The sequence below is a fragment of the Chroicocephalus ridibundus genome, chromosome 21 (genome assembly GCF_963924245.1).
Source record: "Chroicocephalus ridibundus chromosome 21, bChrRid1.1, whole genome shotgun sequence".
NCBI lineage: Eukaryota > Metazoa > Chordata > Aves > Charadriiformes > Laridae > Chroicocephalus > Chroicocephalus ridibundus.
In genome coordinates, this window is record NC_086304.1 from 1,916,044 (window position 1) to 1,932,055 (window position 16,012).

General features: G+C 61.3%; 1 protein-coding gene across 2 annotated transcripts; it reads right to left on the reverse strand.

Moving 5' to 3' along the window:
• Window positions 1-8,458: 8,458 nt before the first annotated feature.
• Window positions 8,459-14,423, reverse strand: RHBG (Rh family B glycoprotein). 2 transcript variants are annotated; one of them, XM_063357082.1, is made up of 11 exons: window positions 14,018-14,423; window positions 12,804-12,851; window positions 12,457-12,643; window positions 11,879-12,029; window positions 11,595-11,742; window positions 11,106-11,272; window positions 10,754-10,891; window positions 10,448-10,581; window positions 10,138-10,259; window positions 9,171-9,244; window positions 8,459-8,958 (listed from the first exon to the last, which is right to left on the reverse strand). In XM_063357082.1, exons 1-11 carry the CDS (start codon window positions 14,196-14,198, stop codon window positions 8,893-8,895), a joined length of 1,416 nt encoding a protein of 471 aa, XP_063213152.1. In that variant the 5' UTR covers window positions 14,199-14,423; the 3' UTR covers window positions 8,459-8,892. The 2 variants fall into 2 exon arrangements, with proteins under 2 accessions (XP_063213152.1, XP_063213153.1); XM_063357083.1 differs by lacking the exon at window positions 12,804-12,851.
• Between the last annotated feature and the right edge of the window lie 1,589 nt (window positions 14,424-16,012).

A 16,012-nucleotide genomic window follows, 5' to 3' on the forward strand; every position in this document is an offset into this window, starting at 1 on the left:
TTTCTTTCTCTTTCTCTTTCTCTTTCTTTCTTTCTTTCTTTCTTTCTTTCTTTCTTTCTTTCTTTCTTTCTTTCTTTCTTTCTTTCTTTCTTTCTTTCTTTCTTTCTTTCTTTCTTTCTTTCTTTTTCTTTCTTTCTTTCTTTCTTTCTTTTATTTTTTTTTTTTTTAATGGCGTTTCATTAGCCTCCAAATCAGACGGGCTAAACAATGGCGTTCTGTCAGCGATGGGCTTTCGTGCTGATTTCATCTCCTCTCTCATCCGTATGCAAACCAGCCTCCAGCAGGCTTTGGTCATGCCATGGAAACCGAGGTGCAGGCCCGGAATGGGGGTTCTCGGAGTGAGAAATCTCCTGTTCGCTTTTTCCCATTTGCATAATGCAACTTTTCTTCCCCCAGACACTGAGGCGCTTTGTTTATAGAGAGCCGAGAGAAAGGGGGATGCCGGGGACAGAGGAGGACCGCGGGGAGGGGGGAAGCGCCCGGTGGGAGTGGGGAAGAGGAGGGCAGCTCTCGCAAAAGAAGAACACGCAGAGAAAAGCGCGGGGCGACTGGGAGGGAATATATATGAGGATGGGGACTGGGAAATGGGGCTGGGCCAGTTCCCCGTGATCCTGGGACCCGCGCGCTCCTTTGGCCTCTCCGTGCCAGCCGAAGGGTGTCGGGGGGACTTGGCGTGGCTGAGGATCCAGCTGGGAGCCTGGATCCGCGCTGAATTAAAGCCGGTTGTCATGATAATGCCCCCCAGAGGAAGCAGGAGCCTTTTCAAGCCCTGCGTGAAATACCTCAAAGGGTTTTGTGCAAGAAGCCCCTCAGAACCTCAACTGGTGGAAACCGAAGGTTGTTTGGAGGAATAGTCACCCGAGGGAAGGTGGCTAAGTGACAGCCAGCGGAGCGTGAAGACCCGGTTGTCCTGGGATGTGGGGAGAGAAAGCGTGGGGGGATGAAACCATCCTGGATTTGTTCCCCAGGGCGTGTGGGGCTGGGAGGTAAAGGAGGTCCAGCAGCGCAAAATCGCAGCGCGCTTCTCTCCCTTGAAACGTGGCGAACTCTGAGGTTGCGTGGGGAGGACGAAGGGATCAGCCATCCCAGTCCCCACCGGTGCTCCCAGTTTATTGGAGTCGCGGGAGGCAAGTCACCTCCCAGCTTGCGCCTCTCCTTCTGCACCCTGGTGATCTGGTTCTCTTTCGCAAACCAGTTTGAGGGCTACAAATGGAGAGGGCGAGGGGTTGTTCTTAAAAGCCTCATCACCTCCGTGGCTGCACCTCCTGGAAACGAGCCCTGGCGACTGCTGGCTCCCTCCTCGTCGGGGGGGTGTCTCGTTTACGAATTGGATGGACGCACGTCTTAATAGTGATAATAGCGATGAAATGTATTAATCAGTGACAGGTGACAGACACGAAACCTGCACTTAAAAGTGTTTTGGGGTACGTAAAAATCCCCGTAAATGCTTTGCAAATGACGTACGGATGGTGAAGCCGGGCACCAATGGGGACGTTTTGGGATTTCGCCTCAAAAGCGGGGCCACTCTGCTTTTAAGGTGATTTAGCGCAAGTTGGGCGTGCGGCGGCCCGCTTCCGAGTGAAAGTCTCCTGTTGGTACTGCAAAAAGGCGATCGATGCTCCAAAGCGTGGGACGCTTCACCGGACCCCGCGACGTCCCGCAGGACCGGCCGCAAGGGCAGAGCCAGCAACGGCGTGGGCAGGAGCCTCGGTGATGCTTGGGCTCCTGCCGGTACGCGGGAACGGCCCGGGTTTAGGTTGGAATTGGTTCAAGCCCCACTCTTGCCGTTTGCGCTTTGGGGCTCTGGTTGCCCGTGGGGCAAGCCATTAATCCATCCCCTTTAAAGAGCAGCTGGGAGAGCTCTCGGATGATGTACGGAACGTAAAATATTAAATATCCTACCTGTGGGCAGGAAAACGCGGCAGTCTAATCCCAGCAGCTGATGATTAGAGTGTTCTGGGACGGGGGTGGGGGGAAAGCGAAGGGAAAAATATCGGTGTTTCGGAGGATTGTTATGCTGTAGCTCCGCAGAGTCCCTTTAGCCAGCAGCAATACCCACCTTGGCATCCAGCTCAGGTGCAGTGGTGCCTTCGCGCAGCGCGGCTCCGCATCGCTGAGCTGCTGCTAATGCTCTGCGAAAGGGATGGGGATTTTGAGGTGGCTGATTTGGGGCTTTTTCCTCTTTTTTTTTTTTCCTTTTTTTTTTTTTTGTTTTTTCTTTTTCCCCCAGTCCGCTTTCTGCAGAAAATGAGATTTCTGCGATCACGAGGGTGCGTCTGTCATTTCTCACCCCTCTCCCGGGACCTTGTGAAACGGGAAGACTTCAGCCCCACTTGGCTCAATGTCAGTTTTTCGATCCCCTACCTTGCGGGGGGGAACCACTTTGGGGCTTTAGTTGTATTTCTTTTTCAGAATCTCCTTTCTACTCTTGACCCCCAAAAGCGGTTTTTACTTAAAGACAAAAGACTGGTGAAGGGCCGTGAGCCTTCCCTTTGGACGGGGAGAGGAGAGGCGTCTGTGTGGCGAGGGTTCTGCCAGGGTGCAAACCGCAAATGACTCTATCGGGCGCTAACGAGCTCTGTGGTGGAGGAACAGTCAGAGCATCTCAGTCCAAGGAGTCTTCAGTCTAAATGGGCTTTTCTGACGGAGCCTCGCGCATCTCCAGGCGGTGCCTGCCTGCTCCAGGGCTGCTTTGCCTGTCCAAAGCCCACCGTGACAGGGAGGTGGGGGGAGAGGAAGGAGCAGGCTGTGATTAACACACTCAATTTGGGTGTAAAGCGCCCGTGCCAGGACGGGAAAGGGCACCGGGTCGGTCTTTGCCGGAGCAGGGAGAGGGTTTCCCGGCATCGCTTCCACGCTCGTCCTCCCACCCTCCGGCCCGCTGGTCATGCCAATTTGTCACCAAGCTGGGATTTCAATTAAACCCCCAAAGGAGGGGTCAAGGGTTATGCAAACACGGTGGTAAAGGCCACTCGCCTGGAGGGCTTTCCCGGGGCCGCTGGTGCCGGCCCCTCGCTTTACACAGTCCCGATTGACCCGGGCTGAGGGCCGGCTTTGTTCCCCGCGCTCCATTCAAGAGGCGGTTTGTCAATAAAATTGACCTCTCGGCTCCGGGGGATGCTGCCATCTCCTCTTCCTCCCTCCCTCCGCCGCTGGTTTGGCCGGAGCAGAGCTAACGGGCCCTCCCTGGTCCCTCGCACCCCTGGATGCTCCGAGGGCGAGAGCGGGGACGGGAGCAGAGAGGCCACGTGCTGCAGGGCTCAGCAGCGATCACGGCAGCTTCTCCCCGTGGTTTTTCATTTATTGCCATTCCCTGCCTTTCGATCTTTTGCATCTGAGGGCAGTTGCCGGCCGGACCGTTTGGAAACACCATCGCAAACGCCAAGGTCTTTCATCCTCTCCAGATCTTCTTCTTTCCCGGCCGTGATATTTCAGGTCCCTTCCAACGTAAACCGTTCCCTGATTCTCTGATCTGCAGCCTCTCCCGTGGGCAGCCCGTGAGGGTTTGCTGCTCGTCACCCCTCGGGCAGGGCTGATGCAGGGACCTGGAGGTCTTCTCCAGCAGAACCGAGCCCTCTCGTCCCTCCCCATTACACAACCAACGCCGAAACCCCACGCAGGGCAGCATCTCTCCCGACCAAGCCGTCGGCACATCCAACCTCTCCGGACACGATCCCCGTTTTTTTGAGGGGGAGACGCGAGGCTTCCCGGTGGGGTCGGGGGGTGGGATTGCATCGCCCGCTGCTCCCGCGGGCTAATTGTGCCGGGCAGCTTCGTGCACAAGCGGTGCTTGAACCCGCGAGCCCGAGGAGGCCGTTTCAGCTGGAAGATAAATGGATATCGCGGAGCAAGTGGCAATTAGCGTGGGTAAAGAGCCCCTTAGTGACTGTCCCTTACATAACACCTTTGTTCCGGGCCCTTCACTTCATATTCAGTTTGTAAATAAACTTGACTCCCAGTTTTACTGGGGGCCTTTATTCCCTCTTTATTTTATTTTATTATTCTTTTAACCCGGGGAAGAACGAGCCGATTGTTTGCCCGCGGTGGAGAGGCGGCGCTTCCAGGCGCTGCCCGCCCTGGCGTTGCCTGTTTGCCCCGAAACGGGCACCGGCAGCAGCCAAGGCCGGAGCCACCCATGCGGCCACCAGCGATTTTAATTGCTTTGCCCCCTTTGATGGTGCCCGGAGGCTCATTACGCCGCTGGCGATGAATGGGGGCCTGAAAACGGGGCTTTAATTGCAGCGGGTGGAAGACGGTGGGGGCTTTTGTCCCGGGGGTGGCTTGGCAGAGGGGGGCTGCGCTCTGTCCCCCAAGTTTGGGGTCAGGGAGGGAGGCTGGGTGACTCTGGATCAGCCCCAAGGCAGGGACCCGTCCCTAATTCACGCCGTGTCCTCTCCGTCACCGTATAACCCGTGGGTCCCGGGAAGTCTGCACCCACGGGTGGCCTGTGCCCGGCTGGCGGGGAGAGGATGCTCCGAGGGACGGCGGGATGTCCCTCGGTGGGTTTGGGACCCCCGGCCCCGGGCTTTGGGTGCGCTGTGGGGAGCAGGGCTCGGTGGCTCTCCTGCCTTTAACCCACACCCTCAAGTGGTTTGCTTTTTGGTTTTGTTTTCTAAAGGGCAGGGGCCGCTCAGACGGATAGCGAGATGTTTAGTCCCAGGAGCGGTGGCTCTTCCTCCACCGCCGGCGCTGCCCGGGCTCTTCCCTTGCCGCAGCACAGAACTGCCGGTCCTTCCAACCGGCCCCGCGCCGGTGCTGGTGATGCTCTGCCGCGATGGGAAGCCATCAGGCGCTGCTCTTTGTTCATCACGGAGATGGTCGGGCCCCTGCTCCTCTCCCGAGCCTTCCCTCTCCCATATGGTGCCCATTATTAGACGTGTGCACCAGCCTCGTCTGACAAGGAGCTTTACAGGTGTCGCTCGGCTAACGATTCACACTCTAACGAAGGTGGGAAAGATGATTAGCTGGCTTTCTATCAAACAGCACACGGCATCAGCTGTTCCTGGGGGTGGGGAGACGGTGGGGGCTGTGGATGTGTAAGGACGCGTACGCCAGGAGCGCCGGGAGTCCAGGCTTTGTCCTGCCTCTAATTCCAATGGACTCTCGGGCGCCTCTTTGTGTGCCTTAGTTTCCCCCAGCTGTAACAGATAGATCTTGTTATTGCTTTTCCTTGGAAAACCCCCTTCGAGCAGCTGATGGAGCTCCTGCATTAGCAAGAGGTGATTTCGGCAGGTCTCTTGGCAGCTGGGCTGCCGCGGGAGAGGGCAAGGGAGCTGTCAGCCTCGGGCATCCCAGGGGACAAAGCTGGCAGAGGTGTGTGTGGGGGAGAAAACACGAATTAAACAACCCCCCCGGGAAGCAGGGATGCGATGTGGCGCGTCTGGAGCGTGTCCTGCAGGCTGCGGGCGCGGGGAAGGGGTCCCTGGTGCTGGCGTGACACAGGCAGGGCTTGCTCCACGCGGATGTGTCCGTGCCCTCCCCTGCCCGCGTCGTGTTGGCGGGGCCTCGGGCTTTTCCTGCTGGTGTATTTTAAATAAAAAAAAGTCTTTAGCCGGCAGGTCCCAGCCTGGCTGAGCCTGACACATGCACGCCGGGCACCCAGCCCCTGCGAGCTGCCGGAATTCGCGTCTCCAGCTCTTTCCGCATCTTGAGTATCGTTGGAGGGAGAGGCAAAATGAGAATAAAATGAGCTTTTTCTCAGCCGTCCTCCGCTCCTGGGCAGGGAAAGTGGTGCCGTCTCGCGGTGCATCGGGGCGGGGTGAGCCCTGCTTTGAAACGCGGCGGAGCAGAGAGCGGGGCTGGGGAAACTAAGGCACGAGCGGCGTCTGGCACCCAAACCACCCTGGGAGCAGAAGAGGTGTGAAGGTGGGGTGCTCGCCCAAGCTCCTCGTGCCTTCCCGGGGTGTGATTGTCACCCAGCCACCGTGGTGACCCGCCTGTCCCGGGACGGGCCCCCAGAGCCGCGGGCAGAGCCAGCGCTGCCTCTCCCGGAGCGAGCGGGGCCGGCGGGATTATCTGCTTAGGCTGCACCATCTGTTCACCAAACTGCCATCATTATGTTCAACTTGGGGAAGAAAACGGCCCCTACAGAGAAGCAATTTGTTCGCTGACTAAACCTTTCAGGCTCTCGCCGGCCCAACCTACCCTCGCCGCTGCACGGGCGAGCTCGCCGCTCGCGCCCGGCTCACTTAAACAATCTGCGGGGAAGAGTGGCGGCGCGCAAGCTGGTCGCGCTGGTAAATGGGAGCAGGGAGGGCGCAGGGCTCCCCTAATCCGATTACAAAACATAACAGCCTTTCAGAGGGGCCGGGGGGGCCGGGCAAGGGGAGGAGGAGGAGGAGGAGGAGGAGGAGGAGGGAGGTCCATTTCACACCCGAGCCCTGCGTCTGGGGGTCTCGCAATGATCTCACTGGAGGGGCTTTTCTTCCCCTCGCAGTGGGTTCCTTTTGAAACGTGCTGTGAGGAGATCAAAAAGGGGGGAAAGGGGCTGCCTGGGAAAGAGGAGGAGAGGGGTGGGAAGGAGGTGAGGCGGGAGGGGGCGACGTGGGGCTGGGGGTGAGCCCCGCACGCCGGGGCTGCGGGTGCTGGATGGAGCCTGGCAGCCCCATACCGGGACACCAGCCCTCGTGCCGCTTCTCCCTCTCGCATCCTTCATCCTTGTTCAGCCTGGAGAAGGGAAGGCTCCGCGGAGACCTTGGAGCCCCTAAAGGGGCTCCGGGAAAGCTGGGGAGGGACTCTGGAGCAGGGAGGGGAGCCACGGGACGTTGGGAATGGGTTGAAACCAAAAGAGGGGAGATTGAGATGAGATGTGGGGAAGAAATTCCTTCTTCCGAGGGCGGTGAGCCCCTGGCCCAGGTTGCCCAGAGAAGCTGTGGCTGCCCCATCCCTGGAGGGGTTCAAGGCCAGGTTGGACGGGGCTTGGAGCCACCTGGGCTGGTGGGAGGTGTCCCTGCCCAGGGCAGGGGGTGGGAACAGGATGGTCTTCAAGGTCCCTTCCCACCCAAACCATTCCACGGTTCTATGATCCTCCCAGAGCATGGTGCGTGCCGTGGGGATGTGGGATGTGTCCTGCCCCACGACCTGAGCGCAGAGTGGGGCTGGAGTCTCTGCACGGAGCGGGGACAGGGAGACCCTCCCCAGGGCCTGCGGTGGCAGCAGGGACGGAGCCTCCTCGTGGCCCGCTTCCCCGTGTTTTGTCGTGGAAATTCGGTGGCACCGAAGCATTTAGCAAATGTGGTGGTTTCACCAGGTTTTCTGTAACGAACAGCTGAAACTGGACAAGTTAAAAGTGATGGTTTGACTTCGATCAAAGTGAGAAGTTTTGAATTTCTGCTGTGGAGCAATGCTTCAGACCCCAAATTTTCTCTAGTTTGATTTAATTCCTTTTAGAAAGGATAAAGAGCCTTTCTAGAACATCCCTAAAAAGGAATGTTTTCTGGTTTTTATGGTTTAGTGTTTTATGGTCAGCCGTCAGCCAGGTGATAGTTGGGGTTTTTTTCATCTTTGATGCAATAATTTAAAAAAAAATTTGTTTCAACAGCAGCAGGTATTAAAACAAGATGGTCCCCAACGTGGCCACTTTGGGTGGCAAACCACTGACCCCAAACCTCACTGCGCTGGCCCTGGACTCCCTGTCCCCTCTGCGTGGGACGGGGCTGCCGTCCCCTCCCCGGGGGACAGCGGTGGCAGCTGGGGACGCCTGCGCCCGCGGGAACCCCCCATGGCGAGCGCTGGAGTCTGGCACTGGAGGTGTGAAAGCGTCTGGCAGCCGCCCCTGGGGGTGTGGGTCCCACTGGGGACCCCCGGCACGGCCACCATCGCCCCTCCGGGTGCCCTGTGGGGCTGTGCCCCTGCTCCAGGTGCTGCAGGGCCCCCCAGGCCTTTGGGAGCTGACACGTTCCCGGGGTGCTCCGAGCGGCTCTGGGGCAGGTTTGGGGGCTGCTGCCCGCACCTGGGGCAGGCAGGGTGAGACCCTCTCTGTGAGGGCCGTGTGGGGACATGGGATGCTGGGTGCTGCCGGGGGTCCCGGGGAGCAGGGGGGCTGCAATGGCCAGGGGAGCATCCCTCGGGGCTGCGTGTTGGGGGCCACTTTCCTGTTTTGGGGAGGGGGGACATTTTTTGGCCCCAGGCCCCGCTGCAAGGTGATGAGTGGTCAGGGGAAGGCAGGGGTCACCCCTGTGCGGGGGACCCCGATGTCACCCTGCTCTTGCCCCCCAGGTACTGGCTGCTCCAGGCAGTGGCCAAGGCTCCGGGAGGGTACCCCTGGGGGTGGGGGGGGACAAAATGGGGATGGGGCAATCCATGAAACCCACCAGCCTTTAGGGTGAAGTGTGTGGGGGGGTGTGTGTGTCCTGCTTTCCTCCCTGGAAAGAAGCCTGAAGGAAACTCGGGCAGCAAAGCCGGGCAGGTTCTGTGTAAATTCACTTGGTAAATCCTGAAGCTGCAAAAGATCGCCGTGTTTTAATTGTTGTGTGCAAAAGTGTCCGTAGAAAGTCTCTGCTGGTTTCCGTGGAGCCCCTTCCCCGACACAGCCCCCCCTCATTGCCTTCCTCTCTTGGGAGAGCCGTAGTTGGGGAAACTGAGGCACGGAGCGGAGAGGGGAAGTGGCTGAGCCAAGTCTGGACACCCCGAGGTGTCCCTGGAGCAAGCCAGGTCGCTCCCACAGCAAGCACCCGTATCACTGCAGCATCTCTTCACCCTGCAAAGGCCCGTGGGCACCCGACTGCTCCCAAAACCTTTGGGACCGGGAGCTGGCTCCCACCTGGCGACAAACTTGGCCGTCTCCGGAGCAGGCTGCTGGGAAATACAAGCTGCCAGAAGCTGCCCGGCACTGGCGATGCCGGCAGAGGGTTGAACCCGGTGGTGCGGGACCTCACCGAAGGGTCGGGGTCATCAGACCAAGGTGCTGGTCCTCGGCTCCTTTCTGCTCGCCCTGCGGTCGCCTCCTTCCTCGGCCACCTGCGCCAAGGCACAGACATGGAGGGGGGCAGAAATGGGCCCTGCTGGGGGCAAATCGGGGCTGGGTGGGGGGTTTAACGAAGCTGCCTCCCACCCTAAACGCTGCGGCGAGAGGAGGGGAGGTATCGGCAGCCGGGGAGCATCCACCCCCTGCGGCTGCTTGAGCTCCGCAACCCCCTTTTTTTTTTTCACCAGCAAAGCCCCAGCTTTACCTCTCGGAGGCCGGGGTTTTCCAGGTACCGCGTGTCCGGGGGAGATCTCAGCCCTTTCATTTTCAGGACGGCTCCTGAGGATGCCCGAAAGCCGGGCGAGGGCGTCTGAGAGCGGGGCGACCGGCCCAGCGCGGCTCCTCTCGCTGGGCTTCCCCTGACATCTAGCGGCAGCGCCGGGCGGGGCTCCGCGGAGCCCGGGGACGGGGACAGCCCCGGGACCGGGACCAGGGGGGGTGGTGGTGGTGGGGGGGTGTGCTGGGCTCTGCCCTCCCCGACTGCTCACAGCATCCCAGACTGGCTGGAAGGGATCACCTCGTCCCACCCCCTGCCAGAGCAGGGTCACCCAGAGCAGGTCGCGCAGGGTCGCCTCCAGGAGGGTTCGGAATATCCCCAGAGAAGGAGACTCTGGGACCCTCAAAGAAGTTTTTCCTCATATTCAGACGAACCGTAATATTCCAGTTTGTGCCCGCTGCCCCTCGTCCTGTCCCCGGGCACCACTGGAAGGAGCCCGGCCCCATCCTCTCGCCCCCCGCCCTTTAGCTCTCGCTGAGCGTCGAGGAGATCCCCTCTCAGCCTGCTCTTCTCCAGCTGAACAGCCCCAGGGCTCCGGCCTTTCCCCAGCACGGAGATGCTCCAGTCCCTCATCATCCTCGCGGCCTCCGCTGGACTCTCCCCAGCAGTTCCCCGTCCTTCTGCAACTGGGGAGCCCAGCACCGGACCCAGCGCTGCAGCTGTGGCCTCCCCAGGGCAGAGCCGAGGGGGCCGATGACCTCCCTCCACCTGCTGGCCACGCTCTTTTTAACGCACCCCAGGCCACCATTGCCCTTCTTTGCCACGAGGGCACATCGCTGGCTCAAATGATGACGAATGTCCGCTTTGGGGCTGCTCCTGGCTTTTCCCCCCCAAAATCCATGGATTCCCCTGCCCCTCGCACCCTTTGTCCCGTCCCACCGGAGGCAAAACTCACCCGTCAGGCAGCCCCCGAGGCTGGCCAGCAGCAGGGTGACGGGGAGGGCGCAGAGCTGGCAGAGTGCCTGGTCGGTGGCCGTCCGGCTGCCCTGGGCCACCAGCGGGAAGATGAGCTCCAGCCTGCAAGCCGGAGCAGGGACGGGGTTTTGGGGAGCTTGTTCTCCCCAGCAGGGAAATGGGGAGCTGTGCTCGTGGCTCCGGGTGATGTGCTATAAGGGGGTGCATGGAGCATCCCTGATTTTAGGGGTCGTGGTGGCCCCAGTTTGGCGCACAGGGTCCCTGCCACCCCTGACTCTGGCTCTTCTCACCTGCCACCGTAAGCATCGGCAGTGGCCAGTGCCGCCAGCAGCGTCCCCAGCAGGGCGCCCAGGATCCCCGGCAGCCCGTGGACGTTGTGAATCCCGCACGTGTCCTGGGTTTTCAGCCTGGAGCGCAGGACGGGCTGGGGAGAGCGTAAGGAAGAGCTGGGGTTGGGATGGGGGATGCTCAGCCGGGGGTGGGGGGCTGCGCAGCTGCTCGGTGTTTGCAGGTTTGGGAGCTGCAGGTTGGCGATGCAGCCTCCCCCAAAGGCCGGGTGGTCCCCGACCTGGCACCTGTGTCCCCAGAGAACTCACCGTGAGGAATCTGAAGCCAAGCGGGGGGATCAAGCCAGCCAGAAACCCCGCGATGAGGGCCCCGAAGGGGGTGACCAGCATCTCCCCAGCCATACCCATCACAGCCGCCCCAGCCAAGGTGGCATCCTGGATCTGAACCTGATGGAGCAGGACGTGGTCAGGGAAATTGGCTCCATGGAGGACATCAGCATAGGGCTGGATGGATTTGGGCTTCCTCAGGGATCAAACTGGGTCTTAATGAACCTAAGAAAGCCTAACGGGTAGCCCCTTTTGTGTATTCGTGCTCGCCACCCCTGTAGGACGGGACGTGGGTGGTGCATGAGACTTGGGTTTGTCCCAGGAGAGGACCTACCATGCGCAGGGTGCTCTCCTCGTAGAGGACAGGTGAGAGGACAAAGGCGGCCAGGGTGCTCGCCGCCAGCGAGAAGTAGGTGTTGAGCACTGCCCAGGGCTCGGCGTTGTTACGGACCGTGGTGGCTGAGGCGAAGCTGGGCCAGAAGATCCACAGGTAGATGGTTCCTGCAGGGAAGGGGAAGAGGCAGGTGTTGATGTTGGGGTTGATCCCTCATGGGAAGGAAACTCCTTGCTAGTGCCAGGAGAGGCAAGTGGCCACAGTTTGCGGTGTGGGAGGTTCAGGTTGGACACGAGGAAAAGCTTTTTCTTGGAGAGGGTGATGCAGCCCCAGGACAGGTCCCCAGGGAGGTGGAGGACCTCTGTCCTTGATGGTTTGCAGGACTCTGCTGGTCATCAGCCACAGCCACAGCCACGCTGTCGTAATGTTGGTGATGGTCCTTCCACCGCCACGTCTATGACTCGGGCGCTGTAGATCTGAGCTCCGTACCAAGCACAGTGAAGACGTCTGGCTGGTGCCCCGTGTCCTGCTGCTCTTTCCTCTTGTCCATATGAGGCTGGTGCAGGATCCGTGAAACCATCAAGCCAAAATAAGCACTGAAGGTGTGGACGGTCAAGCAGCCCCCGCTGTCACTCACCTGGTGAGTACAGAAAAACAACGTGCGGGAAGGTGGGATATGGGATTTGTCTCTACAGACGAGGCAGGTCTTGAGATGAGGAGCCTAAACCCGTGGTCGCCCCCTTTTCTGGTGGCCCCCCCCGTCACTGACTCACCCCCATGAGACTGAGCAGGATGTATTCGTTGATACTGAAGAGGGTGACTCCCAGCAGGGTGAGCAGCAGCATCTGCACGGGGTTTACCCTGCCCAGGAGAGCGCCGGTGGAGATCAGAACGGCTGCGGTGCAGAAGTCGGCACTGACCATGCTGGGAAGGAGAGGGGAAGGTGTGGGGCTGGACCCACCGCTGACGGGGGCGGGGGGCGAGCGGGGGAGCTGGGGATAGCAGGGTTGGGGGGGGGACGGGACGGGAGCTGAGCCCGCAGCCCCGCGTCCCACCGCTCCGCCAGCTGAACGGGCAGCCCGAGCCTTGCCGGTGTTGGTGACAAAGGGACGGCTGGGCTTGAGGCGGGTTGGGGGCCAGCGTGCCCCCCTAAACGCCTGGCTGTGACATCGGCAGTACTTACACGGCCCTTACTAGTGTGGGACTCATATCACCCAGAAACCTGGTGCTACTTGTCCTCATGACCCTCCTCCAAAGCAGAGCCGTGAGTTTTACAGAGGAGGGAGCCAGTGTGCCAGGGCTGGAGCCAGAGCGATGGCGGCCGGGCGGCAGCAGCTCCCTCCTGCCTTACCTCTGAGATCCCACGTAAATTTTGCCATTCAGGAAGAAGTACAAAAACCCCTGGATCAGGACGGCCCACTGGATGGCGAAGGCCACGACGAGGATGCTGATGGCCACGCTGCCTGGCCCGTAGCGGCCGAGGAAAGCCACCAGGAGCCCGAAGCCGAGGAGATCTTGGAGGTGGACATGCCGGAAACCTGGCAGGGCAGAGGCAGAAGGATGGGTCTGGAGGCGTCGGGGCAGGCAGCCACCCTCCTGCCTGCCAGGATCCCTGAGGGGGCTCAGACACCCCCTGACCTGACAGATTTTGGGGACCTGAAGGCTTCAGCGGATATAAATCAGCCTTGTTCCACCTACCTGTCTCTGGAACCGTGGTGGATCCAGCCTCGGATCTCCCTTGGAGACCTCCAGTGGAGAGCAGGAGCGGGTGTCACTTGTGTTAGTGACAGGCAAAGCTGTCCCTGCCCGACGCGGCCCCTGCCACTCCGCAACCACCCTCTGCAGATCCCGCGGTACCCGCGCGCGGGTCACCCTGCAGCCCAGAAACCTCCCGGGGCGGCCGAGAGCCGTCTGCACCCATTAAAACCAGCACGAAGGTGGCTCTGAGATGTCAGCCGCCCCCCGGGACCTCTCTGCTGCCCCTGGAAACGTCACCTCCCGCTCCACGGGACAAGAGGAAGAGGAAAATGGGACCGGTCTGGTGGGAAAACAGAGGAGAGGGGACCTGATTGTCACTTGGGCCAAATGCCCTTTGTCCCCGCCGGGCCGCGCCGCAGCCGTGAGTCACTGCTTGCGCTGGGTGGGGTGACGTGGGCAGGCGAAACCGGGAGAACCTGCCCGGTCCCTGCTCCCTGGCAGGCGGCTCGGCTGGGCTCAGCTCCCCCACCTTGGCCGGGGCGCTCCGGATGCTCCTTTCCAACCCAAGCCTTGCCCTTCCCTCGGAGAAGCCGGGACCGGTCCCTCATCCCCCAGCCCAGGAGGAGGTCCCGCGGCAATGCCGGGCGCACAGGAGGATGCTCCCAGCTGGACGGAACCCCCTCTCCCCCAGCAGCCCAGCGTTGGATCCTGCGGCAGCACCGAGGGAACCGAATCCTCCGTGAAAGGGGCTCGGTGCAAATCCCTTGGCACTGCCAAACCCAGCAGGTCAGGGGGAAGTTTTCCAGCCCCCCGCAAAGTGCCAGGAGCAGCTGCCGTGCTCCCCCGCCTCGGGGGATGGCGGGACAACCCCCGCTTTATCGATTTATCGATTTATCGGCTACACCCAGCGATCCCCTCTGTGCTCCCACTGCTGAAACACACGTCCTAGACCCAAATATCCCTGTTTGGGGCTTGGCTTTGTCCAAGCACGTGGGAAATCCTTGCAAGCGTGTCTGCTTTCCGCCCATCCTCCTGGGTGGGATGCGCCGGTACCCCAACCCTGCGCCTTGATGTTCCCCCTCCTCTGCTGGAGTCTGCGAGCCGGACGGTGTGACAGGGCTTGGACACGGTGACATCCCGTGCCCCCCCCCTCAGCAGCGCCTGGGGACCAGGTAAAGCCGCTCTCTGCACCCACCCGGGGCGGGGGTACTCACGGGGATGCTGAAAACCCAAATCCCGGTTTTTCCAGCTGCAGTTGAGTTGCTGGGAGCAGGGACCGGAGCCACTCTCTGGGCTGTACCGCACAAAGACAGCGAAGAGGATGATGGTGAGGATTTGGAGGAGGAAGGACAGCCCGGCGAGCCGCAGCCTGGAAGCGGTGGTGCCCTCAGGCATGTTGGGGGGGTGCCCAGGGCAGGCAGATCCCCCCCGAAACCGGGGAAACACGAGGAGAGACGCGTTGGGGCTGCAAACTCCGCCTGCCAGGGTGGCTGCCAGGTCCTGCCCTCGCCTCGCTGCTTCCCACGGGCGGAAGAGCCGGCCGGGAGCGGGACGGAGCTGCCAACGCGGAAGCACGCCTCGGCATCTGCTTCTGTCACACCAGGGCCACTGCGCCGGGGAAGCGCGCGGGGCTTTTGGTGCCAGCATCCATCTCGGCTGGGTGGCAGAGGGTCGGGGTGGGATTCGGGGTGAGGGGGGGAGCCGTGGTCGGGGGAACCCCCGAGGTTTCAGCCTTTCTGGAGGTTTGGCAGGGGAGAAACATGATGGTTTGGGGGGATTGGCTCAGCCAGAGGAGACGGAGGGGGGGGGTCGCAGCAAAGCACGGTGGGACTGACCCGCTGCTGGGCTCTGGCAAAGCCTCATTCAACGTCCCTGGTCAGCAGGAAAAATGGGGGTTCAGGGGGGCTTTGGTGAGGAATTGCAGACTGGCGGGGGCTGGAAGGGACCTCTGGAGGTCACCTCATCCCACCCCCTGCCAGAGCAGGGTCACCCAGAGCAGGTCGCGCAGGGTCGCCTCCAGGCGGGTTCGGAATATCCCCAGAGCAGGAGACCCCACAGCCTCTCCGGGCAGCCTGTGCCAGGGCTCTGCCACCCTCAGAGTAATTTCCCCTGTCCCAGTTTGTGCCCGTTGCCCCTCGTCCTGTCCCCGGGCACCACTGGAAGGAGCCCGGCCCCATCCTCTCGCCCCCCGCCCTTTAGCTCTCGCTGAGCGTCGAGGAGATCCCCTCTCAGCCTGCTCTTCTCCAGCTGAACAGCCCCAGGGCTCCGGCCTTTCCCCAGCACGGAGATGCTCCAGTCCCTCATCATCCTCGCGGCCTCCGCTGGACTCTCCCCAGCAGTTCCCCGTCCTTCTGCAACTGGGGAGCCCAGCACCGGACCCAGCGCTGCAGCTGTGGCCTCCCCAGGGCAGAGCCGAGGGGGCCGATGACCTCCCTCGTCCTCTTTTTAACGCACCCCAGGCCACCATTGCCCTTCCTGGCCACGAGGGCACGTCGCTGGCTCATGGGCAACTTGTTGCCCACCCGAGGCTACCTGTGGGGCTGCGTGAGGAGGAGGAGGAGAAGCCGAGTTGGGAAAAACAAGGATGAGGAGCGGAGCCGGAGGCTGCCGTGAGCACCCCGCGCCAGGAGAGGCGGCGGGGAGGATCCGGAGCGCGAGGGTTCCCTTTGCTTTTCTTTGGCTCCTCTTGCTTTTGCACCTCTGGAACGCACCGCGAGCGGGCACAAATCCCCCCAAAAAGGGAGAGGAAAAGAAAAGGAGCCGTGAAGTAAAACGCGGCGTGCGTTTGGGAAGTGACTCGGGTAATCCCTTTCCACGGCGGCGGGCCAAACGATGATCTCAGACGAGCAGCACCGGGCTGGGGTCGTGCCCCGACGCCAACGGGATGGGGAAGGGCAATGAGTCACTTTGGGAGGCCCCGGCGAGCTCCGGGCTGCGGTTTCTGTGAGATCCGAAGGGTGTAGCTACCGCCCTGACTTGGGAAAAATGCGAGAAATGACTCAACTCCTTCGTGGTACCACGGAGCTGGGAAAAACCATCCTCTGGGCGAGGAGCCCCGGCACTGCTGGGGGGGTGGGGGGGCGGTCAAGATCCGTTTTTGCAGCCATGGGGATGGGATGGAGGGAGAGCGGGGGCCCCCTCTGAACCCACAAAACACCGGCGGGGAGAGGCGGGAGAGGGACGCGCGGTGCCGCCGTGGCGTAGCCGTT